This window comes from Symphodus melops, assembly GCF_947650265.1.
Source record: "Symphodus melops genome assembly, chromosome: 17".
Lineage (NCBI taxonomy): Eukaryota > Metazoa > Chordata > Actinopteri > Labriformes > Labridae > Symphodus > Symphodus melops.
This window is the reverse complement of record NC_136707.1, coordinates 6,375,501-6,402,126: the sequence shown is the minus strand read 5'-3', so window position 1 is coordinate 6,402,126 and position 26,626 is coordinate 6,375,501. Positions and strand designations below refer to the sequence as shown.

Below are 26,626 nucleotides of genomic sequence, written 5' to 3'. Positions count from 1 at the left end.
TACTTAAAGACATGATGGGATGACAATGTTTAACGTCCAACATTTTGGCAGAGCTTTTTCAAACATAATAGGCTACGTAAAACCAATATACACAATCCCTCGTTCTTCAAATACTCGATTTATGAAAAAGCTACATTTTCAGGCGTGTTTACCAAGAATATGAGAAGAGGCTTCACTTGGACACTGCATGAGAGGTCAGACATGTCAAAAACATGGCTGCTTGGCCTATTGGACTCGCATGTTATGAATGGAAAGGACATCCTGGGAGTTATTAAGTCAGTCAGTGAGTCAGAGAGGTGGATATATACAGTGTCAGCCGTAACATACTGTAACCACATGCTGATGATCCCATCGTGCACCAAAATAGTCCCAACCCACTCCATCTGTTCGTTCCTCTCTGTTTCTCTCTTCCCCAGCTTTCTTCTTCTTCTTTTTTTTTATTTTCCATCCTGATGGCCCCTCCATACTGGCTTCCTTCCCTTGTTCTCCAAACTTCTTCTCAATTTTCTCTAAGCACATTCCCCCTAATGAGCTTTTTCATTCAGCCTATTGAGTGCATGATACTCTCCGCAGCTGTGTGAGGCTCTCTGTCTCTGCCAAGGCTCTGTCTCTTTGTTATTCTTGTCCTCTTCTGTGCGGCTCTGCCACCCAGGCCGGACCTCAAATGCCTTGAGGGGCTGAGTGAATAAAGGAGCACATACAGTACGAACACATCACACAAATCTGAAAGTTAGGGAGTAAAGTAAAAGCGTGTTTTCAACATGCAAACACACGCATCACATTCCTCTGCATGGATTTATACCAGGTGTTAGGGTAACGAACATATCACACTTTTTCTTTATTTGACTTCTATTCCTTATTGATTTTTAGTTTAATAGAAAGTCGTAGCCCAGCGTAAACATAACGGATTACTGCAGCAAGTTTTTTGCAACCTTGTTGGAGGGGCTGCACGATTACACACTTAAAGCAACACTCGAAGAACTCCTACATCCATTCTGGAGCAAATATAGATCAAGATTGTAATGTAAAGACACAGTGCCTTACAAGTGCCTGGGAGCATGCCATATTTAAGAAGGGGAGTTTTTCTCCCATCACAAAGGTGCAGGCAGTGACATACGAAAACTAGCAAACTCACACACTTAATCCATGCCACAAAAATATCTTTTTATCAAAAACATTGTCTTGGACAGGAGAAACAAGATAGGGGGAAACCATAAATTTATAGATAGCAGATTTGCCACATTAAATGGCGGACAAACTCTCTGCAGGTGTTCTTAACTCAGAATAACAAACAATAATTCGATTACAAACCACATATACAGGACACATAGAAAAAACAATAATTAAAACATATGAAGCTGAAGAGCAAAGACTTCAAACATTTGAATAATCAGAGTGACAAAACATTGGGTGTTCGTATCAATGCCGATAATGTAGAACGTGCTTGAGTTTAACTTCATGGACCATCGCCACTACAGATGCATCCAGAGCCTTTTGCAAAGCGATCGCAGCAACCTCGAGAACAAAGTGACACTTGCAAAACCAAGTCATCCCTGGTGTGAATGAATAATCATGGAAACTGCTGCACAGTGTATTCTTTGAGAGAGTTGTTCATTGGGAGATGTGTCAGCTCATAACCGTCATGTTTATGTTCTTTTCTATCCACTCGTGTCGGTGTGTCCATTGCACACGTGCAAATCAGAAAAGCCCAGCAGTTGTGGAATCGGCCCATTGGCTCTGCTCTCACAGTGAGTGTATGCAATCGTACGATCAACATTTCAAACAAGCCAGAACAAAAAAAATAAATCTGGTACGAAATAGCCTGATATCACATCTTGCTTAAGCTAGCATTCGGCTACCCTCAGATTAAATTAAATTGTGATGGAGAAAATGTGATTTTCTGTTTTTCTCTTGGATGCAGGGGAAACATTTTACAAACATAATACCATGCAAAGAGACATTAAGCTTAGATGCACCCATAAAAAAATGTGCTCATATTTATATCATATTTATATATTATACGTTTTCTACTCATGCATAGCTGTGTTACAGAAAGACAAAACTTCAAACTAAAACTATCTATTCCAGTATTTTAGATTCTAATAAAAGCTGAAATGGGGGAAATGTGGTTTTCAATTCACTTTCCCTCATTTCTTTCGGGGTGGTTTAGGAGCCGTTCTCCAGAGATAAACTTTGAAACTTGACAGCTGAACACACCATTAGTTTCTTGAACGAGCAGACTCAGATCTGCAGAGTCTCTCACATTGCAACTTGCTGTTGCCTGCGCAATCGCTGGTTAACGAGTGTTGTCATCAGTGACTGAGCTGGACTATCCAGCACAGCACGTAGTGTGTCTCATACTGCTTATGTGTTCAAGGTTTTTAACAGGTTTGGCCAAGCAGGCTTCCATAGAGATGTCAGAAGGTAGCTGGAACTTGTCATGCATGCTGCATCATTAAAACTGTACACTGTTTCAAATTTGTCAGCAGTCTCTCTACTCTCCTACTCTCTCTCTCTCTCTCTCTCTCTCTCTCTCTCTCTCTCTCTCTCTCTCAGCACTCGCTCTCTCTGTCTCAGACACACACGCACATACGCAGGTAAACTTACAGAAGCATGCTACACATGACCCATGACACGAGAAAACACGCAATTAACCAGCCAACAGAGGATGAGGGATCTCAAATGTTGGCGAACAACATCGAGCACACCATCCATGCACACAATGACACGCACACTCACAGGCATATGTGAGCACCAACAAACGTGCAATCACTCTGCACATCAGGAAAAAGCAGCAAGCGTGTCTTGTGCCAGTGCAGCATTGCTCGAGGACGTTTGTTCAGAGAGCGATTCAAAGCAGAGAGGAACAGGAACCACTCACACAAACACACATGTTCAAACAGCAAACCACAGGAACAGCTGCACAGCTCATACAGCAGGCTGTGCAGCAGCAGCAGCCTCCGTCCGCCTTTACACACACATACGACACACACACACACACACACTCACACTCTCTCACACACACACTAAATCAAACACATCCACCTTCAGGCATGCGTTGCAACATCTGTCTATCTAATCGATCCTTCCTGGTCGTCCATGATGTCCACATGCATGCATCAATGCCCCCCCCCCCCCCCCCCCCCCCCCCCCCCCCCCATCTCCCCCTGCAACTGAAGGGAGAGGAAGAGAGAGAGGGAGGGAAGGGTATGGGGGGGTATAAAAAACCACGGCAGGCCACGGCAGGTACCTGTAAATGAACCAGACGCTCCTATTCACAGGGCCGAGTGACGGCCAGGAAGAAGAGAGAGAGAGGGAGAGGGAGAGATCCTCCTCGCTGCATGCCCCCATCGCCATTTCCTCCCCTCCCTCTCCTCCTCCTCCTTCTCCTTCTCCTTCTCGTCTTCCAGCGAGAAAGCAACGAGCCCGAGCCACAAGAGAGGAGGAGGAGGAGAGGAGGAGGTAGAGGAGGAGGAGGAGGAGGAGAGATAGATGGAAGAAGGGAAAGGGAGAGGGCCGAGCTCTCCCAGCCCCTTCATTCTTAAGACGGACAGAGAGTGGAGGAGAGGGAGAGAGAGAGAGAGATGGAGATGGTTCATTGTGACTGCGACACAAGGAGAGAGAGAGACAGAGAGAGAGAGAGAGAGAGAGAGAGAGAGAGAGAGAGAGAGAGAGAGAGAGAGAGAAGAGGGGCAGAGGGAGGGGGAATAAGGTGGCTTAAAAAAAGAAGGGAAAGAAATGAGGTAATTTTCAAAAGAGAGAGAGAGGGGTGATTGGGTTTGTTGGCAGGGGGCTCCGTGCACAAACATACACACACACACACACACACACACACAAACACTGTCAAAACATGCGAGTCAAACATCAATACCACATACTCTCACTCTACTCTCCATCCTCCTCCTTGTATGGCTTACATATAGAGTATCACTCCTCCTATCTGTCACTGTCATGGCTTCCCATTCATAAAACAGATGAGACTTTGCAATGCAGTCTCATCTGAAACAATTAACTTAAAGGGACCAACACAGGGGTCTCGAGCTTTTAGAGACTGCACAGGTTTCATCATTATCATGCGATGTAATAGTAGGACACGTGTCAAATTATTATTACATAAAATAAAGGAAAAAGCAAACAGAGGCTGATTTTTGTTTTTCTTCACAAGAAAAAAAAAATCTGATTTAGTGCAGAAATTTTAGTGCTGCTGTCTTTGAGTCCACAGACCTTCAAAATCACACATAAATAACCTCACCTTTGCTTTCGTTTTTTCACACAATACAATACATGCACACAAACTTTAGCCTCACATTGGCTGTAAATATAATATGAATATGAATGAAAGGGTAGAGCAGAGGAAAGGTGAGAGGGTGGAGAGCGGGTGGGATGAGTCCACACAGACAGGAAGAGAGAGGACAGAGGAACAGCTGGTGAGTGAGTGGCTGAAGAAGGAAGACGGAGGAGAAGAAGAAGAAGAGGAGGAGGAGGAGAAGGGAAGAGAGGGACAGATGCTCTCAAATAGGCACTCACATCATCTCTTAGTCAGAGCCTCCTCTCCATGTATGTCGAAGCTGTCGTCCCTCCACTCGCCCTCCCCTTCCTCCCTCCTTTCTTCCTTCCCTCTCCCCGACTCTGCCTCCTGCATTCGAGGACGATCACAGCTCTTGTCCCCTTCTCCTCTCACATCCCTGCCTTTTTGTTTCCCTCCCTGCATGTCAGGCCATACCGCTGTGATTCTGTGTACAGTATGTGTGTTTGTGTGTGCATGCATGTGTGAAAAGAGAGAGAGGGGGGGGGGGGGGGGGAGGAAAGGGCATGGCCAGAAAGGAGAGAGGGGGAGATGGGGGAGGGAGTCGGAGAGGAAACAGAAGGTCCACATGATTGTGTTTATCTGTTTCTGCATGTCTGCCCTAATGTCATCTGTAGTTGTATGTTGGAGTGTGTGCGGGCATCTGTGAGTCTGTTTTGCAATGGCCAAACACACACTCTGTGCTGCAGTTGTTTGAGCATAGACCCTGACGTGTTGACTGGATCACTGTGGATGATGATCTGAGATACACGATGAGGAGACTCCTGTTATCGAAGTCACAATTAAGCCAGAATTCTTGGAAGTCATAGACATTCCAGAAATAGAAAAAATGATATTTTATTAAAAAAAAAAAAAAAAAAAAAGGACACTGGACATGCCAAAGCAAGAGGCAGCTCTTGTGTTTCCCACTCAGCCAAAAAATGAGCACGGCAGTGTTCAGCATCATTCTGCCTCGTCTCCAAACTGTGTGAGCTCACTGTCCTTATCTGACCCTCAGGAGGAGAGGAGCAGCAGCGAGCATGTACAGATTGAGTAAAGTAACCGGGATTCAATAATACATGTGTCTAATATGAAGAGTCAGCTATTCTCCTCTGTAGAGACCTGACTGCTTGTCGAAAGACTTCGACAAGCAGTCAGGTCTTTCTCCATTACACAATTCAACTTTTGTTTTTGAGAAAGCAAAGGGAGGGGAGGGGAACTCAACAGTCTGAAACTCAGAGAACACAAATCAAACACTCATGGAGCAGAAACCAAAAATCAGAAGCTCAAAGACTCACAGAAAAGCTCCGTTTTAACCCAGTAAGATTAAAAAAAACCCATTTATGGTAAAATTTTAGGAGATAGTTAATGTATAATGCAAAACCTTGAAGACTTAACACTGTCAGAATATCTGTAATTAGTTGAGTCTATGATTTTATCCATGTGTGATTTCGTGTGTTGCAGTGATTGGAGCTGCCTCAGCTCTCTACACTGATAACTTAGTCGTACATTTTTTTTTTTTTTAAACATCCCATCTAAGATGAAAACATCTCATCAGAGAGCTCATCTTAAACAGCCTCTTAACAATAATAACCCTGGTTCACTCACTGACCTGAACTTGGTTGTTGAGAACCTTCATACATTAAGAAAAAAAGATAAATCAGTCGGAACAAAGAGTTGGGACAATCGATAGCCGAAGCCATCCCATCCTAAATAAAACATTCTTATTCTTACTCTTGTTTTTGGCCGACAGACAGACAGAAGTTGGAGGAAATTAAAACGGAGGGCATCCTACAATACCTTTATTCTGACCTGTTTATGCCCCCACACAGACAGAAGAATGTATTTTATCCACTTGGAAACAAAGAATGCCTTCCTCCTCATCCAAGCGTTTCACCCCTCGCCCCAACCCTCCTCTCCCTTTGGAGTGCCCTTCACTGTCTGACCTCCAGATGGAGACTCCCCAGGGGACAGAGGGTGATAGAAAGAAAATTAAAAAGTACAGGGGGTTTGGTAATACAGTGATGAGTAAAAAAAAAAAAAAGAGGGAGGGATGCAGAGATGGTCCGGAGATATGGCGAAATGTAGAGGGATGAAAGGAGGGATAGGTGAGATATTACATGTAGCGATAAAGGCTGTGGAAGTAGGCCCATGTGAGGGCGGCTCTGAGTCAGCTGTGCCTGCCTGCCTGCCTGGCCAAACAAACGGGCTCAGGCTTGGTCTCTGCTGCAGTACACGGCTTTAATTATCTATGATGTGTGTGTTAGCGGGTGTGCGCACACATGTGTGTGTTATTTTGCATGGCTGAGTGCACCGCTTGCATGAAATGTCACCGTTGATGAAAAGCGCATTAATAATAAATGGTACTGTGTGTGTCAGAGGGAGAAACACAATTACAGAAGGACATAAAGAAAGGAAAACACGGGAGAGTGAAAGAGGAGCAGGACTGAAAGCTGGAAAGTTGAGGAATGATAAAGAGTGATGATGAGGGAGAGAATGAAAAAAAAAAAAAGGAGGGAAAGAGGGAGGCAGAAGGCGGGGCTTCTTGTGAATAATACATGTGATTGATAATGGCTTTATTTCTATGTAAATAAGTCTCTCTTTGCTTAGTCCAAGTCATACAAACCAAAATGAGTTTACCTCAGAGCAACACAGAGTTCACTCTGAGGCAGATGCAATGCATTGAAAGGAATGTCATTACACTGTGCGGGGGTAATGAGGAGAAAACACACCAAGTCAATACAGGAGAGTTTTCCCCACTCGTGTGTCAACAGATCCTCTCCACAGAAGATCCAGCTAACTTTCACTTTTGGGTCTTTGCTCATGGAGAATTAGTGCCGCTTGATTAAAAGCCAGAGAAGATGCAGTTAACATCCATTCGTGTTTCCAACCCAGGGGCAGTAACATGATCTACTGTATGACAATGTCTGAAAAAATTACCTGAAAAACGATTCCCTCACAAAACAAAATCAATGCAAAGGTAGGCCTTTTATGGAACAGTCGTATGTGTAACACAACGCTTGTATTTGTGGATGTATGTAGAGCATTTGATCGTAAGAAGACCCCTCTAGGGGGCTGCTGTTCGGCTCAGCTGGTGGAGCAGGTGCCCCACAAACAGTGGCTAGCATCCGAGAAGCATTGTTTTAAATGAAAAAAAAGAAGAAGACCCCTCTTTTGGCCACAGAACAAACAAATGTGTGTTCGATGGAGCCAGAATGCGGTCGTCTTTAAGGGGCATTTTTATACTTCACTCAATCAAATATTTATCCATATATGTTATCATGGGCCATGTGTCTCGTATCATAGTGTACTGTTTCTTACCTTAAGTCCTATTCAGCACATATGGATCATTGTGTTTCAGTCACAGTAACCCTGACCTTTGACCTCCCAAATCCTTGAGTCCAAATTTAAAAAATATTCACAGGCTGCTGGTGAAGCAGTGGTTAGTGAGCGCACCACATGTACAGAAACTATAGTTCTCCAAGCAGGCGGCCCGGGTTTGTATCCGACCTGTGGTCCATGCATGTCATTCCCTACTCTCTCTCTCTCTCTCTCTCTCTCTCTCTCTCTCTCTCTCTCAATCCATTGTCCTATCTCTCCAATAAAGAGACACAATATATCTAAAAATATATATTCTCCTCTTCCTTTCTTAGAATAAGTTCACAAGTGCTGGACAGAGAGACACACAGGGAAAGACAAACATATACAATATAAAGCCTGAGGTCACAGCTGTCTGTATCAGGACATGTAACAGAAATGAGCAACAGGTTAAAGATCTCAGGAGCTGTTGGAAGACGGGTGATGTTTAAGTCAGGTAAATTGGCCATCAAGGGCAGTGATGATGAGCACAACATCAGTTAACACAAAGACATTTCAGACTGAGCCAACCAGAGTTTTCTAAAAGCACCATCACCAATAAGTTCGGTCCCGGGTCTATGCATGTTAGATCCGAAAACAAGGCCTGTCCCCTCCTAGCTGGTTTAGAAAACCAGCGAATCACAACACAGCCAGTAGACCTGTTCCCTCAGGATGACTTCTGTGAAAGCAGGTGGATTAGCATCCAGACCCAAGGCAGTGAACTGCTCACAACACATCACATCACACTAATCAAAGCACAACTGGAACGTATGAATCACCAAATGAATCATCGTATCCGGATAGATGTGTGCAGCACAAACATCCACTCTTCAACAATGGAGCAGAGGGGTCAGAGAGTGAAGGCCAACAACAGAAAGCTGGGTTAATCTTTCCCAATGATGAGAATGTTAAAGGTCTCCTCTCTCTGGTTGTAGTCCTCCTGGATTGTAGTTCTTACCTTGGAGCATCGAAGCTGTCATAGGATCCCACAGTGTAATGGCGGAATAGCCTTTTGGCTCGTTCTCCACGGCTCTCTGAAACACGAAACACAAAAACACAATCACACTTACGTCAGTTTGTGGTCATCTACATAAAATCATTTTACACAGCAGTTCAGTAACGGAATCAATGTTTTACTATTTCACTGATTTCACTCTTCAGGATGAGCCCGCCGCAAAAAATGAATGCATGTTTTTTTTTGTTTTTTTTTTGTTAGTGAGTGTTTTGTGATCACCTGATCGGTTATCTTGGCTTCGAAGCATCACTTCCTCCACACAGTCGGAGGGGAACCAGCCTGTACGACCCCTGACCGTCCCCTCCCAGTACCCGCCCTCGCCAACACTCAGCACTAGAGGGGGTGGAAGCAAATAGCAGCATGTCAGGAGGACAAGGAAACACAACACACACCAGCACACACACAGAAACACACACACAAGAAACGAAAGTCAACACACGTTAAAAGACAAAGACAGCATTATACAGACAGAAAAGAAATCATGTAGACGCACAAACAGACATGCAAACCTCCTACATACTCACCAGAACATACATACCTGGCAACATCTTAGACTTACTCACAAACACACACATATTCATACCTGCAGACATTGAATACAAACACATGTAGAGACCTTACACTCATGTCAGGACATTTTAGAAACTCATTTGGAGACACCTGCCTTGGATCACATCTGGTGATAACAAGCAGTAGAAATGCACTTGTGTTTTTTTTTGTTATGTTTTTTTAACAAAAAAAACTTTTCGGGCAATCCTGATGTGGCATCCCATGCTTACAGCTCATGTTAGGAGTTTTTAACTGGTTATGAAATGGAGTCAATTTAACACTTGTGCATTTACCTAAAAACAAGTTAAAAAGACCATAATTTCCTGAACCTGCTAGGCGCCAGACTAATTCACTGTTAGCTGTAAAAAATAAAAAAAAACTCAAATACTCAAAGATTTATTCATTTTCACACATTTGATTATTGATGGAGAGCAGGAGGATTTTAGTCAGTGAACACTACTTACTCATTTAAAGGACTTTATCCGAAAAGACAAAAGAGTTACGAGCCTGCAGGTGCATTGGGTCGCCAAAGCTTAACAAACGGAAAGTTCCTCACATGGAGCTTCAAGCTTTGGTGTTGTGGTCACTGTAGTATTGGCTGATGCCAGGTAGATTGCTATGTTCGTGTTTGTTAAGCTCACTATATCAGTTAACTTTATTGTGTTAACTTAAAAGCTGCTAATTCAATCTCAGCTCTGAAATTGTTCAACCCCTGCAGTCAGCAGCCTGCATTACTTAAGTAACTATTTGGGGCTTTGCCAAAGCTTTAAAAGAGAGAGTCTACAGAACGGTAAATGTTGGTTTTTGTACTGTAGCATTCAGTTCGTCTCCGATGATATGAGATACAGGTTTGGATTTCAAAGTGGCCGGTCTGATTGTTGAGGAGTTTTATTCTTTAATGAACATTCTTGTTAAAGAGGGAAACAAACTTTCAGACACACTTATCTAGTGACTATTTCTAGCAGAACATCATTTTCATTTCATGTCACTCCTGTCCTGTTCCCACCTCCTCACAAACAAACAGCCACTTTTCAAATCACATGGAAGAAAAAAACACTGCATTGTGTTCCAGCCAACACACGGACATTACACACACACACTGATCATATGAAAATGTACACACTGCTTAAACAATGTAATTGCACTTGTACTCACCTTTGACCCTGTCTCCCTTATTAAAGCTGATTTCTCGCTCGCCCTGGGCGGAGTGTGATCGGGTAGCTACAAAGACTCGTCCGGGTACAGCACTGTAGAGGCGTCTCCGCTGGCCTACAGTTTGTGCAGCTGTGCTGGTGGGGGTGGGCCTGTGGGAGGGGGAGAGGGTTTTTCTTGGGATGTATGAAATGAATTCATGAATTTATACTCGAGTCATTTTGTTAAATCTGAGGGAAGTCTCTGTTAAACTGACTAGTACAGACCGGGAACTTGAGATATTGAAGGTTTTTTGTCATTAAATTCACTTGAAGTTCTAATATATAAAGCATCTAAAGTAGTAAATAGTACGTAAAAAAAGGAAAACTTTAATAATTAACAAAGTCTCAAGAGCACTTTGGTCGACGTAGACTTATTAGTATTCTGAACTAAAAAGTGACTACGACCTACCAAACTCCGTTTCAGTCTTTTTGCACCTTTAAGGAAAAGCTAAAGACCCAGCTCTTTCATGAACACCTTATTAATGAGGACTTTGATGATGATGGTGATATTTAGGATAGTTTTGATGCTGATTAGAACTCTGAAGAGCAGCTCTAGATGTTGTGCTTTGCCTCTCTGCACTGCCTGTCAGCATCTGAGTGTCTGATAAGACTTAAAGCTGTTCGATGGCACTTCCTCACGTTGTTTCCTCCTCTCTATATGCTCGCTCGTCTTGTACTCTCTGATGTACGACGCTTTGGATATCTGCTAAGTGAATATAGAATTGCATAAAGTGGAGGAGAGATTCTAGTTTAGGATTTTAGGATTTCAGTGTAAGCGTCTCACCCTTGCCTCCGACTCTGCCTGCTCCGGTCCTCCTTGTCTCCGATCCGCCCTCGAGAGGGGGATCGCGTTCGAGCACCTCTGGGACTGCTGGAGCTCCTCAGAGTGCCTGTATGCTTATAGCCCTGTAAAGGGCAGGACAGGGAGAAAAGTAGAAAACATTCTCAACATTGATGAAATATATCAAATAGAATTATACCATTTTGTCTCATTAATCATAGAGTTTTATTCCAAGGTGACCAAAGTTAATGCTCTATCACTGAACAACAAGACACATAAAAACTACAATTCATGTGCATGGAGGGCTTGTGGAAAAGAAGCAGATAGGTTGGTGCAATGAGTACTGTTCACCACCAGAGGTTGATAAAGGTCATCCGTTATATCGTATCATGACAGTTAAAATCTCAGGAATTGTCTACAACTGTTCAAGCCTTCACTTATGTCAAAATTACAATATTTATTTTTTATCATTCTTCTTTGAGATCAAAATAAATCAACTATTTCTACTTTTTTTATTGGGACACTGGATCCTTCAGAAGTGAACAAACCATCCAAGAAGACGCACCAACAAATGAAAACGTAAAATGTAGAAAAGTAGATTTAACGTCAAAGTGGACTAGCAGGAAGTGGATTAAAAGAAATCTTACACTCACATTACCTGAGCAGCTTTTCAACACCCACCTAATATCAGATCAACAATTAAATTTCATTTCTACAACAATAAATAAGGATTGTAGTTTGCTCATTGTCTTTTATTTGTCTGTGTTTGTGCAGCTGTACGCTTGCTTTACATTATTGAAATGAGTTCTTCATCTTTGTTTGCACATTGTTAAGTTTTACAAAGTATGTGGTTTATAGGTTTTGACTGCATTGCATAATTCTTTAGAGATATAGGCCTGATCGGTCTAGTGATCCGAAACACTAAAAAGATGAACTTTGAAGTGAGATTGTTTCGTCGAGTGTTTGTTTGTTTGACTGTTTTGAATTTTAACTTTGAATCTCGTCTTTCAGGGACACAAACCTGCACAGAGACGATGTTGGTCCCCGGAGCGTTGGGCACTGCCATCCAGTCTGGCAGGTTCATGCTGCTGTCGCTGTTGGCTCGGAGAAAGGGATGTGGTTGGGGTATGGTGAGAGTCCGGGCACTCTCCCGCCTCTGGGGGGCGTACTTTGGAGACTCCACAAAGGGAACTAGGAAGTAAGAAAGGGATAGGAAAAAAAGAGGGGGGAAGTGAACAAAACCAATTTTTCTTTGACTGTTGGTTTTCTTAATATAAACATTTATTTTCACTTTACACCATTAATAACTGTGTCCCATAGAGATAGTGACCACATGCTGTCATATCTGTTTGCATGTATTTGTTGATTAAAGTCCCTCCATGAATGAATCATTTTAGAATATAGAAACTAAAGCTACCTTGAGAGCTACTTACTGCTACTTACCCACATCGGTATCCCGATGATTCTTGATTATTTCTCCTAGCTCAAAATGGCCAGACACAACCGCCACCTGATAGAAAAACACAAGCACACGCACACACATTCAACATGTCTGGATTAAATGAGATTAAAATTAGATGTATTAGTTTTAAGAAAAGTTTTAGTGAAGGATTATTTTGATTTCTAAAGAACCGCATTGTAAAGAGTCTAAACTTGTCGCTCTACTAGGAGAACAAGAAGTTGGTCTGGTAGCTGAAGAGGTGCCCATGAGCAAGGCACTGAACCCCCTGACATCTCTCCACTAATGCATGTCCACAGGTCATGTTTCTGTATTTAAGGCCTGTGTGTGTGTGAGAGAGAAGCATGTCTCTCAATAACAGAGTGTAAACTAGAATTTCCCTCAGGGATTAATAAATGATGTAAAAATAAATAAACAAGTGATCACAAATAACTGTGTCTCTGTGTCAGGTTCATATGAAACCTTTCTGATGCAGAGAAGATGGATAATCTATACAGAAACACTTAAATAGTGATTCATCAAAGTTACAGGACATCTGCATCTTCAAAGTCAGGTGAGGATAATCCCCCATTTTCTTAAACAGGAATGATGACACATGAGCGCTCTCACTTGCAAACAAATTTTGTATTCTTTTAACTTTTGCGGTAATGCTGCTGATAAACTGCACAGGTCAGCGAACAATCCTGCAAACTTCAGTGCCCTCTCCTCTATTATTTTCCACCTCACACACAAACACATCAGAGAAGGCTCAGCTGGCTCTTTGTGCTCCGACACGGATAATGCAGCCACATTCTGGGGTCACACACAATCACTGCCACCTGGGACCTCTGCATGCATGCATGCATGCCAGCAGAATAATGGTTTAAAGTGAAATTAGGCCCTGGCACTTTCTGCTACATTAACTTAATAAGACACTCACCAATACAAACAGTCAACATGCATAATTATCCAGCCACACAGTCAGCCATTACCTGAAAGGGGGTCTGCCCACTGTTGTTCTTTGTGTCTTTGTTTGCACCCCTGTAGAGGAGAATTCGTGCACAGCTTTCCTACAAGAAGAAACACGGATTAAGAAATATCACCGTTCAAAAACATAGTATTTAATCATAGTACAGAAATGTATGCAGCGTGTTCCCATGACTGCACTTTTTAATTTGTGAGCTCTCTCTTCTTTGACTTTATGCCATTAATGCTCTCATTATCATTCAGTTAAATATCAAATATTGTAGAAAACGTGCTTTTAAAGTTAGCTATTCAAAGCTGTTGGCAACTATGTGTCGTTTGGGAGTTACCATGAGTAAATACCATGTGTTAGAGTTATGGTTTGTTAGGGGATGGGTTATTTTCCTATCAAGGTAACAGCGTCTTCTTTCTTTTTGGGAAAAAAAAAAAAATTGGATGTAAGGATGCTTTTTTTTGTTCCTTTCATCTTGTGTTAGTTTTTAGTCCCTGAAGGAAGAGGATTCATCAGAACATTTTCTCTACTCATTGCGAAGAAAAACTTTGTGTACCTTGTTGTATAAAGCACAGATGTGCAAGGCAGTGTTTCCAGAGGCATTCTGGGAGGAAGAATCCGCACCATAGAACAGGAGATGCTCCAGATGCTGCGAGTTTCCATTCTGACAGGCCTGAGCGAGAGAGCGAGAGAGTGAGAGAGCGAGCGAGAGAAAGAGAGAGAGAGAGTTAATAAGGATGTATAAATACATAAAAACACGATGTCCTGAAGAGGGCAACAGGATGGATTCATGTGGCTGTTTAATAAAGAGAGCCGAGAAGGAGGAGCAAACAAGGATGTGGAAGAGACAGTGACAAAGTCAGACTGTTAAAAAGTGACACCACATTTAATTAACACCACCTCCGAAACCACAGGGTGAGAAAACATTCAGGGAACATCAGCTGGGTCCAATAACCACAATATTCTTACAGCAATTATAATCATACTGAAGCTATTACAATAAAGAGACATTTTCAGAAACAGCTACTATGTTGTCCATCATAAGCTCCTGCCACATTGCATGGTCAACTCGATTACTACATTATTTTATTTCATATGGAAAGCCTGACGTGTAACACCAGGATCATATGTTGCCTACAGGTGACTGTACATTTTTACACTAAAGCCAAATAAAAGGAAGACGACATCTGAGCAGTAAGACAAATCAAATCTATCTGAATTCAGCTGGAATAAAAAGAAATTGAATTGTGGATTTATTTACTCTTTGTTATACTACAGAATGTCGTTGTCCTTGTAAATTAGGCAACAATTGAAAAATATACATAAAGATATTAAGTGTGTACAATTATTGACCAATGGGAAATCTGATCAAATGTCGGTTTAAGTGATAAATGTAAGACTGAAAACTTAACTCAACACGTAGTCACACAGACAATATATGATGGAGGCTGATACCTTTATTTTTCTGTCCACATCAATGCTGGTACATGAGGCGAAAATAGCAGGACGGGTGGGTGGGTGAGATGAAGGGTGAGGGGTGTCCGAGATGAGAGGTGTGGTGTTTCATGGCATGAATCGTTCAGACGTAAACATGCAGACGCTGGAACACAGAGCACACTGGTACATTACAGAGAGGATGGGGGGGAACATTGGTGCAATACAAGCAACAGAAACTGAAACCCCAAATGCACCCCAAGTCAGATCTTTTACCCTGTGCTTTTACACCCCTGGTTCCCAACCTGAGGTCCACACCCCGTTGCGGGGCCCTAAAGATCTAAGGGGTGGAGGGGAAGCTTTGTCTGCTCGGCTGTTATCATGAATGTAGTTCACATGTGCAAATAATGTGTTGATAATACATTTACTGCATCGTTTATTCTCATGTTTATATACTGCAGGCCCATACGGAAAAATTGGATGTTAATTTTGGACTTTTTTTTATTAGCAGGTTCTCAGGACTCAAAGGAAAAAAAGTTGGGAACCTCTGGTTTACAACACAACTCTTAGATGGACACAAAAAGGCTTACAGTAGTTTTACGGTTGATGTCGGGGCTAAATTAAATGTCAACACAGCAGATGAGAGTAAGTAGTATTTATATCATCCTTATTCTACTATCCAGCTCTCAAAACACCAGAGCACACACGCGTACCTGATGTGTCTCGTCCCAGCCGTTCTCGTCCCTGATGCCCAGCTTGGCGTGGTGATAAAGGAGTGTTTCACAGCAGGAGGTGTCTCCCCCTGTCAGCACAGTGTGGTAGAGCGGCGTTAGCCCTCGTCGGTCCTTATAGTCTGGAGACGCACCTAGAGACAGAAGGACCTGCAAAACGACACAGCAGAAATGATAAGGCCAAACTTAAATACCTGCAGCCACAAAATCAATAACACAGTATAATAAAGGCAGAAATTATCGCGGTGCAGCAAACTTACAATGGCATCTATTAACTAACAACGCAACAATAAAAATGCAGCAGTTTCATATTGGGCTTTAGAATTTCAAGTCGGGGAATATTCATGGAATTTCAAATCAGGTTTGGAGCACACATCCCGTGGTTCAGGTAGGTCATGAACGAGCTCAGGGAAGAGAGAATAATGTATTCAATCAGTCTGCTGCTCGAAGTCTTTTAGCCGTTTCGTAGTCGTTTCTTTATGGGAAACAAAGTCTCAGACAATGTGGCACATGTAATTATCTCCCTCTGAATGAGTTCCCCCTCTTCATGCTGGTGCATGTCTTACTGGCTGAAGATCTGGATATGTGAAATATACATGTAAAAGCAGACAGCTTTTTGGGGCATTATTACCTGACACAGTTGACTGATTCAAACCTTTGGTTTTACAGCAGTTTTAATCTCTTTCTTTTATTGAACAGATGAATGGGACTTCGGTTGATGTCCTTTTGTTTGCATTGTTTTGAATTTTTTAAAGGCAGCATCTGTTTATTTAGTTTTCAACCCGTTTGTTTATAGTAGTGTTGCAGTCAAGATCCCATTAACCTAAGACCAAGACATTTTGGAATCAGGATCATGATACACATCACTGAAAATCATTATCTTGTGTGCAGATGATACGTCACTTGTTAGATGGAGGGAAGGTTTCAGCCGTAACCAGCCGGGATAACAATTAATCTACAAATGAACTGAAGTTATTTGTTTTTTTTTAGAAAGAGGCATTTTCCTTCTAATCACTGTAATGACTTTAAACAAAAAAGCTTTTCAGTGGTTGTAGTGTCCAGTCTTGATTTTAAAGCTGAAGTTCGCCCAGTCATAGGCTGAGATCTTCAAAAAGTGGTCTTCAGACCTAGACCAATTCTGAGTTCTGCAACACTAGTTTTTACAGTAACACAAATAAGAACAAAACCTCATCGATATCAGGAGAAGTTAGCGCGAGCATTTCTGAGATCTCACCCTCTCAGGCATGACAATGAAAAAGTCATTATCTTTTATGTTATGATAAGTGCCACTAGAGTTAGTGAGTGTTTACCAGCAGGGCTGTATGGCGGTGTCCTCGAACAGCCTTGTGTATCGGTGTGAGTCCATCTTTGGAGCGAAAGTCGATATGAGCCCCTCCTTCCGCCAGCACACGAATGGACTCGCCTCCACCCGGCTCACATTGCACTGCCAGGGAAAGAGGAGTCTCTGCAGACACATGCAGAAAATCACACACAGTTTTTAATGGTTAAGAAGGATTGTGTGACAGCAGGGGTCTAACAATCACTTTATTTAGGAGGCAGGGGCCAAACTGTTTGCACTTCGAGGGGGTTGCTGAAAGACTTCAACTATTTAAATTATACATTTGAACTTTTTTACTCTTCTGTCCTTGCTTCAAGGTTTTGCTTTTGGCCACCAGCAGCTTTCTCCTCGCAGGTTAGACAGAAAACAAACATATTAAACAAAACAAACGGTGTCAGGTTCACAGCGAGGGGATTTGTTTTTGGTAAAAGTCATTATTCATACCCTTGATGTAAACCAACCTTCTGCTTCTTTCCAAAACAAGACACTGTTAACACTCAAGGGTACAAGCCAGCGACTTTCTTCATAGCCTTTGTTGATGCTTTGCATCCATGAGACAGAACATCAGCTTTGGTCCTTTTACGAGAGTGGAAGTCGGACTTGAATCGGTTTCATCTTGTGTTTTTAAACTGCTGTTTATCTTATTAATATAATCAGTGACTAAATCTACCTCAAGGCTCCAAAGATTTTAAAGAAAACGGTGGAACTACAGTATCATTAGAGACTTCAAAGAAGACACACTCCGTATAAAGACATAAGACAGTTACCCAGGGATAGAAGAGATTTAATCTGAAAGCCTGCCATCATAGGAAGGATTTAGGTTTGATTCTGGGGATGCTTAACTGCACACCTTGATACATTTCAACAAAGTTTAAAGATCCCTGCACATGTTCAGAATCACCTCTGCCAAAATAAAAGCCTCTCTGGAGAGATTGTTAGCTTCCAGGTGAATTCTTACAAAATCTGTTTCTCCAGTGGATGCACTGGTTCTCTTCCAAAACTGCTGACATCAAAGAAATCAGCGAAGACATTTAAAAAAAAAAAAAAAAGAAATATATATTTTATGTCACAATACTTTCAACCACACTTAACCCTCTTGAAAATGTTCAACCGCAAAGTTCAATGACACCTGGAAGAATAAAAGCATTCAGAGTGTTCCCAGCCAAACAAGTCACAGAGCGTTGGCTGCCATGGCGACAAGAGTTTCTGGCAGAGAGGAAAAGGACGGAGAGCTTTTATCTTCCAACAGATCTGAGGTAGTCAGATAATTCGGGGGAATGTTGTGATTGCTCTTCCTCTGAAGTTGCCGTGTCAGGATGACTTGGGGGATGCCCATTAAGCAGTTCCCTTGGCAAACATGTGAAGTGAACATGGAGCCATGCTGAATATGCTAGAATTACTTTGTGTAGTATGAGAGACGCTCAGTGGGAGCCTTCTGCTGGATGGGAAAGCATGAAAAAGAGTTCTGGAGAGACAAACCTGTCAGCATGGAGCTAACATCAAATAACTCCTTTTTACCGGCTACTGATGATTTATTTGTTCGAGTATCAAACTTATTAAGAGCGTAATTTAATACCTTCAGACCACATATTCAAACCCTGTAGCAGCATTATTAATACGCTTCAAAACTGAAGCCTGACAGTTGTTCATACTATCTTTTTACTAACTCTGACTAATGTTACATATCTGCAAGCACCATAATGTGGTGTTTGCTGGCATCACATGATCACCAAGTGTGTCTTAAGAGCTCAATAGAGATTTTTGCCAGCGGCAGTAAGAGTTCATCCAGGGAGCAAGCACAGAGAGCCCTGTTTTGTAGTCTACTGTTTCACTCTGGTGGAAAAAGTTGATTTTGGCTCATTCATAATCGTATTGTATCATTGTACTTGCCAACACAAAAAAAACTTGCTTTGGTCGATATCATAGGCATTTCTACTAATCTTATAAAAAGCTTGGACTGTATTCTCTAAGGCCCTGCACAGACCCGATACGTAAGAACACAATAACCCCGGAGTAGTTGTCATCTTCAAACTAGCAGTCAAGAAAGATGAACAAGTGCAGTTTAATCCGCCTTTCTTTGGGAGTTCCAGAAGTGGAGCAGCTTTTAGTTTTTATGGCCTCAAACTTTAGTACAACTTTGTGTTTCTTCAAAAACAGATTTCAACAATTTCTTTGTGTTGCCTTTTATTCAGTTTTAATATTTCTCTTTTATTGTTGAAATTGCTTTTGGTAGTTATTGTTCATTGTTTTACCTAAATCATAGAATATACAGTAGTATTATGTAATCATTTTACAGTCCAAGTTACAAATTATCTACTTAATGCCTGATGTTTGTTGGATCACCTGTGAGTACACATTCAGAAATATCACACTAAAGTCAAGTTGAGTTCTCTGCTGTAAGGTGTGCACTGTATCTAATGTATCTGCTTCTTTTTAGACGGTGGAGTGAGAGTCTGATCTGTGCCCTCTGTTGCCCCCTGGTGGTAAACAGGGGAGGTGAGTTTCACACCCGAGATGACGGGCTGTGTTTTGTGTTTTGACACTTGCTCCCGGAGCTTCTGGAGTGACACGGAGCAGCACACACAAACTGTAAGTGAGCCGTCTGCTTTCCCCCCATAGCACTAAAAGGATCCAAGAGAAGCCATCAAATAGTAAACAGCACTGGCACAGATCCTGGACCAAGTGTTGGACCGACACGCTGCGAGGGCTTTAACGTGCAGAGCGTTCATATAGCAGAGCTGCACAGACAAAATGTGCTGCAGCAGTGTGTTCATGTGGCTGTAGGTAAAGACAGAAAGACCAATGAATTGTCATCACAATGACTTAACAGTAAAAAGATGCATGAAAAGAGATGTAGGAAGGGACATTAGGATCAATCCAATTTTAAAATTACATAAGATTATTTTCATTTGGTTAAAAAAGTGAAAATAAAAAATGTAGTTTCTTGAACATCAACTATGCATCAACATTTACTTTTTGACAAACTTTCAACAATCTTTCGAATGTGGAAATAATTCTTGCAAATAACTTTTCTTCAACAAACAAGTAAAGCAAACTATGCAGCCCTGATTGCTGATACTTCACTGTCTGTGTTTTCAGTTCGTCATCTCATTATCAAAGTCCAACATATATACATCACAACAGCAAAGACTGACAACATTACAAAATACAGAAAATACTGTAAAGCTGTATCGGCATTTCTACACATCTCTGTTCACTTGTTAACATTTACATTACCCACACCAAGAATTGACTTTAATGCGTACATCTTTTACCTCTTATGTCCTGTATAGCTCCAGTGCATTAAGAACTTTCAAGGGAACATGCAGTAGAAGCTGTTGAATAATCACATGTAAAGACTCAAGTTAACTGCTGCTCCGAGGGGAAACAAGCCCAGAAACTGAATGTAGGCTGCTTGAACTAAACCAACAAGTCGAAGACAGCAAAGCTTGTTAGTTTTTTTCCAAATCTTTTTAAAGCATTTGTTAAGCAACTTTCTTGTTTTGACCGATTTCATTTACGTTTTATATGCAATGATTTTGAAAAGCAAAGAACATTGTTAACTACGCTGAAAATGCAAGTGTGATCATTTTGTATGGACATAAAGGTAGATGTTGGAAAGACAGACAACTCTGTGGGTGGAGTGAGTGAGCAGAGGGGATGGGGGGGGGGGGGTTCTGTGGTTGTTCTTACCACCAGTGTCAGAGTCCTGGTAGTTGGGATCAAGGCCTTTGTCGATAAACTTAACCATCTTGTCAACAGCACTTGTTTGGATATAATCCATAAATTTCTTCAGGCTGGCCTGTGTGCAGAGAGAAGGGTGATGCTGTAAAGATCTCATCCTGAATTACAAATGCTGTCCGTCCAAGCAAAGCACACAGTGTACCATCGCATGGCACAGTGTCCACATGCAAAACAACGCACGCTCAGTGAAGCTCATGCATAGAACTATAGTGTCAAGCATCGTATACAGTATTTATTTCAAGTTCATTTCAATGGACGAGACGTGTGAATGAAACATGAAGCTGCTTTCCCACTTCAGGACCAATAGGTTTCATACCTTGGTGTGCAGTTTGGCCAGCTGCTTCTCATCCAGATTGGTCTGTTTGTACACTCTGGTTTTGTATCGAAACTTAAGAAAAAAAGAGCAGAAAAAAAGAGAAAGGAAAGAAAGAGTTAATCCTAACACAGAGGGCGTCTGTCCTTAATTCTCTTAGCTTCTGGCCTAGATCCACAAAATAGGGCCTCCTGATTTATTGTGCAGAGAAGCTTTAGCTGGTCTCTTTTACAAAATCTTCCTCCCCTGCTTCACTGAAGACAAGAATAGTGAAAGAAGTAGTCGGGCATTACAGCAGTTTAAAGGCGGTTTAGAGCCTCCGCTGGGTCATGGTACAGCCTGAAAAGAAGGAAAGTGAACAGGCTGCATGAAGGATTAGCAGGTGTTGTACTGCGCAACAGGGAAGGGCTGCATGACACTTCTTTAATGAATCCAACCTTTTGAGAACATCATCTTTGCTGCTGCAGACAAAGCGGTCCATCTCATCTCTCCTGATGTTAGCCTGTAGACGCTTGTGTAGAAATCTCGAAAAAGAAATCTTCTTTTTTACAGGCTAACCTACTTCTCATTAGACCTGATCGGTATATGGTTTGTCTGATATTAAACAACGGTCTCTTTTAGTTTATTCATGACTTTATTTTTAATGTGTTGGACCACTTCATGTGTCATATGTTTTTAATGCATTTAAACTTTTTTTTTTTTTTTTTTTTACATGCTCTTCATAAGTTTGATGTATTTTACAGTGTCTCTAGCTCTGCTTTTTTACTTCACTGTGGTAAACTTGGCTGGCTTTTTTAATTTGCACTATTAACAAAGTGGATTGACTGGATATGAGTCTACTGCAAATGCATCCATATCAATGTATGCACGCCACAGCTGAGCGTGTGAAGGTCTGCACTAGAAATGAATGACACTTTAAACTAAAGCTAAACTTAATTTAATAAAGTGTGTTTCTAAACACAGCCTCATGAGTACCTTTGTGGTTTTATTCAAACAAAATCCATTCAGTCAATTAAAAGGATATATTGTTTGGTTTCTCCAGTAGAAAACAAATCTGTGCAGGAACTCGTTGAGATTAACTCTGGGAGTTCAACCTCTCTAAAGTTCAAATGATGATCGTCACAGAATCCCTGTGATGGTATGGATCTGCGTCTCGGTGCCACACAGAGGTGGAAAATCTATGAAAGGCTTTAACGGGCACTCAAAACATCTCCATAGTCAGTGTACTTAAGATCATTATGACATGGAGACTGTTTCACTGTAAAGAAATAATAGTAATAACTTATTTTGTAAGGTTATTCAAACAAACTGTCTTTTTGAGGCGAACCTGTAACATCAGTTTCACTCCACTGCTTTGTGAATTAATGCAGCCACAGCTGTGTCAAAGCAGGAAAGGAATCGTACCTCTAAATATGGTACCCCTTTCTCAAAGGACTGTGGGTACTCTCTGAGCAGTCGTTCTTCCTCCAGGAACTTGGCGTCGTGGCCGTCAGTGGCGGGTTGGAATAGACCGTAGTTCAGGACGTCCCGCAGAGACTCGGTCAGGGAGCACAGCACCTGCTGCTTGGCCTTCCACACGGTGGCTTCAGGGTTAAATCGCAAACATTTCTGCAGGACAGACAGGAGGTGACACTGCTGTAAGACTGGAGAAACACTAAACAGCAATCGGTTCAAATGATCTTCACTTACAGTTGTAAAAATCTGACGATACAGAGGAGTAATACAGAACTAATACAGAAAAAAAGTTTGCCTGAATAATAACATGATAGCATTAGCGAAGAAAACTAGCAGCGAATCATAAAAGGCAAGTGAGTCTTTTTAAAAGTGGGTCAATAACAGTGAGTCTCAGTCACTGATGCTGAAGATGATAAATGTGCAGCCAGACTCAGTTCAGCGTGTGCATCAGTCCAGACACACGAGGCCGTGACTTCAACGACCTGATTTCTACGAGCACATCCAGACAAAGAGACTTTTTTTGTTCCAACACAAACTGCAGAAAAGCATCAACTGTTTTCCAACTACTGACTGAGCCCTGCATGACTCTACCTTATCAAAATAGCTAACTGTATGAAGTGCTATTCAAGATTATAGTCAACGTAATATGTAAAGGACCGTTTCTGACCAAGACAAAGTGAAATGTTGTGCATGGATGCAACAGTATTAACTTAAGTGTTACATGTCACAGGGGCGGTTTTTCTGCTCAGACAATACAAAACTTTAACTTTTTTAAACTGTATTGCTGACTGACTGCTTCTTCCAGCACTGTACTCGTTTGAGACTAATAAGAGGGCGTCTCATAAAAAATAAAATAAATGATCATACATTTTATTTATTGTCTTTCCCATGAATCATCTTTGAGATCTGAGGTTTGTCTTATGAGCCCTTGTAGAGGTCACCACTGTCCTTCATTCAATCCTGTGGTATACTCCTAACCTGAGTGACTGCATCACATGGAGACTGTTCCTCTTCAGAACCAGCAGGGGGAGACATTGGCAGAGCAACGTAGGTGATTCCCAGTGGCCTCTTGTTAGCAGACAGGACATGATTGACAGTTCGGTGCAGCCCTAAGTGTGTCCTGCGAGGTTGTGCATGGTCAAACGGATAGACTCTGGCTCTGAGGCTCAGTCAGCAACAAGGAACGTAAGTTACTACACAGATGGCTGACAGAAGGTTTTCTGGCTCTGCCCTCGCTCCCCCTTCCTTCCCTCCCTGCTGGACCAGAGTGGAGTCGGGTTATTCTCTGACCTTGAGGCAGCAGCAGGATGATGATTGGCCCACGCAGAGAACAGCCAGCTGCAAGGATTCCTGCTTTTTACTGCAATGCTGCTGCTTCTAACCCCGAGCAATCCCTCAGTAACTGTCACTCATCTTAAACCTGCAGCACATACCCACTGACACACTTCCGTGTACAGTATTTATGTGTGTGTGTGTGTGTGTGTGTGTGTGTTTTGACACTTTACAAAGCAGAGATAAGAAATAAAAAAAAAAAAACCTGTACGGCGGTTTCGTGCAGAGGAGTAAAATAACATTTTCTCCCTCTTTTTTATCCAGTGTCTCCGTGAGCGCACAGCCGATTCCGGTCACCACGGCAACCAGTTCATTAGAAGAGCAAGCTGCTTGTTGCCATAGAGACATCCCTGTGTTCCCTAGGAGATGTGGGGTACTGGGAGTGTGTGTGCATGCTTGTGCATCTGTGTGTATGAACATCTGTGCGTTGTGTGTGTGCGCGCGCGTGTGTGTGTGAGTGTTTGCGCGCGTGTGTCTTCAGTGTCGCAAAAGAGAGAAAAGTGAATCTCAGGGTTTCTCTGATTTTAAGAATGAGAGAGAAATAGAATGAAAAGGTTTGTCTGCTTGTATTAGATTAGGTTTTTCACTCTCACACACACACACACACACACACACACACAATCACACACACACCTGCATCAAACACACATGAAATGAGTCACAATCTCAGCAGTGTCTAGTGTCTAAGATCGGGTGTCAGGAATATTCCCTACGTCAAACAGAACCCGGATTATAACCATTAAATAATGGAAATTCTAATTTGCTTAATCACTTTGCATTTCACCTAAGTTACTTTAGAGTACCATGCTGCTTATTGATCGGTACACCTCCAGAAATGTTATTGATCCTCCAGGTTTTAACGGTTCAGCCAATTAAGCTGCAACTTGGCTCTTTTTATACTGCTCATAGTGCACTGATGCAGCATGAACCCTTTACACTGCTTTAATGCAGAGGCACAGCCTGTACACATTACTTCATTAAAATCATCGTTACATGGGATTTAAGTTCGGCAATGCAACTTTAAATAGCCCTTAAATGGTGTATTTTTCTGAAAATCGAGACTTCATGGCACCATCTAGAGGAAAAACGCCTTTTTTCTTCAACGAGTGATATCGAATGGCTACTCAACTTATTAGTGTGAAATTATCATGCGTTTTTGTTTTGGAATTCTTCGTGGGGTTTTTTACGATTAATTATTTCTGATCACACAGGCTCAAGAAGGTAAAAAGCATGCGAACACTCGTACCTTTTCTTGTAGCTACATCTTGCGAGTGTGAGGACAGTTTGCTCCTTTTAAGCAGTTGTCACCCCGCAGGGTTCAGCTTCTCCCCCTGATTCTTTGTAATTGAAATAATAAGTTGGCAGAACAAACAGTTTATGTGACGATGATGAATTACGCCAAGCCTTCTCTTCATAAAAAAATGTTTTTCCTCATTAGGTCTTGTTTGTTTTTGTTTTTTACAAATAACAACAGGATGTGGGATAATTGCAACCTTAAACCAGCATGACGTATCTCCAAGGGCAGAGGTAGAATATGACTAAACTTTTACATAACTATTGCTCTGAGGCACAGTTCCGAAGTATTTGAGTAATTTCTTTTCTTTTGTCACTTTCACTTCATTGCCACCCTATTTCAGAGGGACATGCACAGCAAAGGGTCATCTTATAAAAAGACACAACTTACACTTAAATGAACACATACGCTCAACAGTGATTCCTAATACAATCTGATACTGCCTTAAATGTTATAAAATCCAATTAGGTTAGGCCATGCAGCAATCTGACACCATAAACAAAAGGCCTCGAACATCTAAACGTGTCTGCTAAATGATTATTTGATCTCAAATCTTACAGTCTAGTTTCTTCATGCAGTTTGTCCAGAGTTTGCATTTACATTTGTAAAAACTAACTTTACAATTCGTCTTCTTCTCTTTTGGTTTAACAGCAGATGAGCAGCATTAAGGTGCATTACTTCCACATACCGTCACACCCTGAGTGTGAAGAAACAATCCTCCAACACATCCACAACCCACTTAAACCACTTTACATCTCACTTCTGGGTCCAGACCCGCCAGTAGAAGTTTTTCTTGACTGAACTAAGAACACAAAAAGTAGTGAAAGATCTTGATGAAGTGTACGAAGGTTAAATATTATGTGCATTAATGCAGGGGGCTTGTTTCTATATAACTAATATATAAAGTACTTTGATCAGTCAGAGCTTGTGACTTTTATAGGATTTTCAGTGTCACATTGAAATCTTAGCACAGCTTCTGTCTTTCTTGTGGTTTTTTTTATCATCATGAAGACCAAATTTCTGTCTTGCCTCCTAAAGCTGTGATCACACTTTCCCACTCACAAACGCCCACTCACTCTGTCCGTGCTCTTCATCATCTCCTGCCTATCTCTATATCTTATTCTCATTCTCCCTCCTCCTCCTCCTCCTCCTATCCTTCTCTCTTTCTCAAATGGCTCTGTCACTTATCTTTGGAGAAATAAGAGTCGCTAAGAGTCTCTCTCTCTGTCTGTCTCGTTCTCTCTATCGCTGTCCCTCTGGCCTTTCTTCTGCAGGCCAGGAGCATTGGGACTAGAAGCCTTTAATTAGCTCTATAGGGAAATACCCCCCGCCCGAACATACACACTACACACACTTGTGCACAATTACACATGCCAGCCATGTCACAATT

The 26,626-nt window shown here is 41.8% G+C and overlaps 1 protein-coding gene across 1 annotated transcript in view; it reads right to left on the bottom strand.

Annotated features, from left to right (window-relative positions):
• The window catches only part of shank1 (SH3 and multiple ankyrin repeat domains 1), a 69,302-nt gene that overhangs the window by 16,533 nt on the left and 26,143 nt on the right, over positions 1-26,626 (bottom strand). Inside the window, exons 3-15 of the mRNA XM_079365760.1 lie at positions 22,560-22,763; positions 21,159-21,230; positions 20,792-20,900; positions 17,070-17,224; positions 15,742-15,909; positions 14,151-14,267; positions 13,611-13,688; positions 12,624-12,690; positions 12,202-12,371; positions 11,184-11,305; positions 10,362-10,510; positions 8,877-8,990; positions 8,601-8,676 (exon numbers count right to left, since the gene is read on the bottom strand). Of these exons, the coding sequence (XP_079221886.1) occupies positions 8,601-8,676; positions 8,877-8,990; positions 10,362-10,510; positions 11,184-11,305; positions 12,202-12,371; positions 12,624-12,690; positions 13,611-13,688; positions 14,151-14,267; positions 15,742-15,909; positions 17,070-17,224; positions 20,792-20,900; positions 21,159-21,230; positions 22,560-22,763 (1,601 nt within the window). The remainder of the gene's footprint in view (positions 1-8,600; positions 8,677-8,876; positions 8,991-10,361; positions 10,511-11,183; positions 11,306-12,201; positions 12,372-12,623; positions 12,691-13,610; positions 13,689-14,150; positions 14,268-15,741; positions 15,910-17,069; positions 17,225-20,791; positions 20,901-21,158; positions 21,231-22,559; positions 22,764-26,626) is intronic.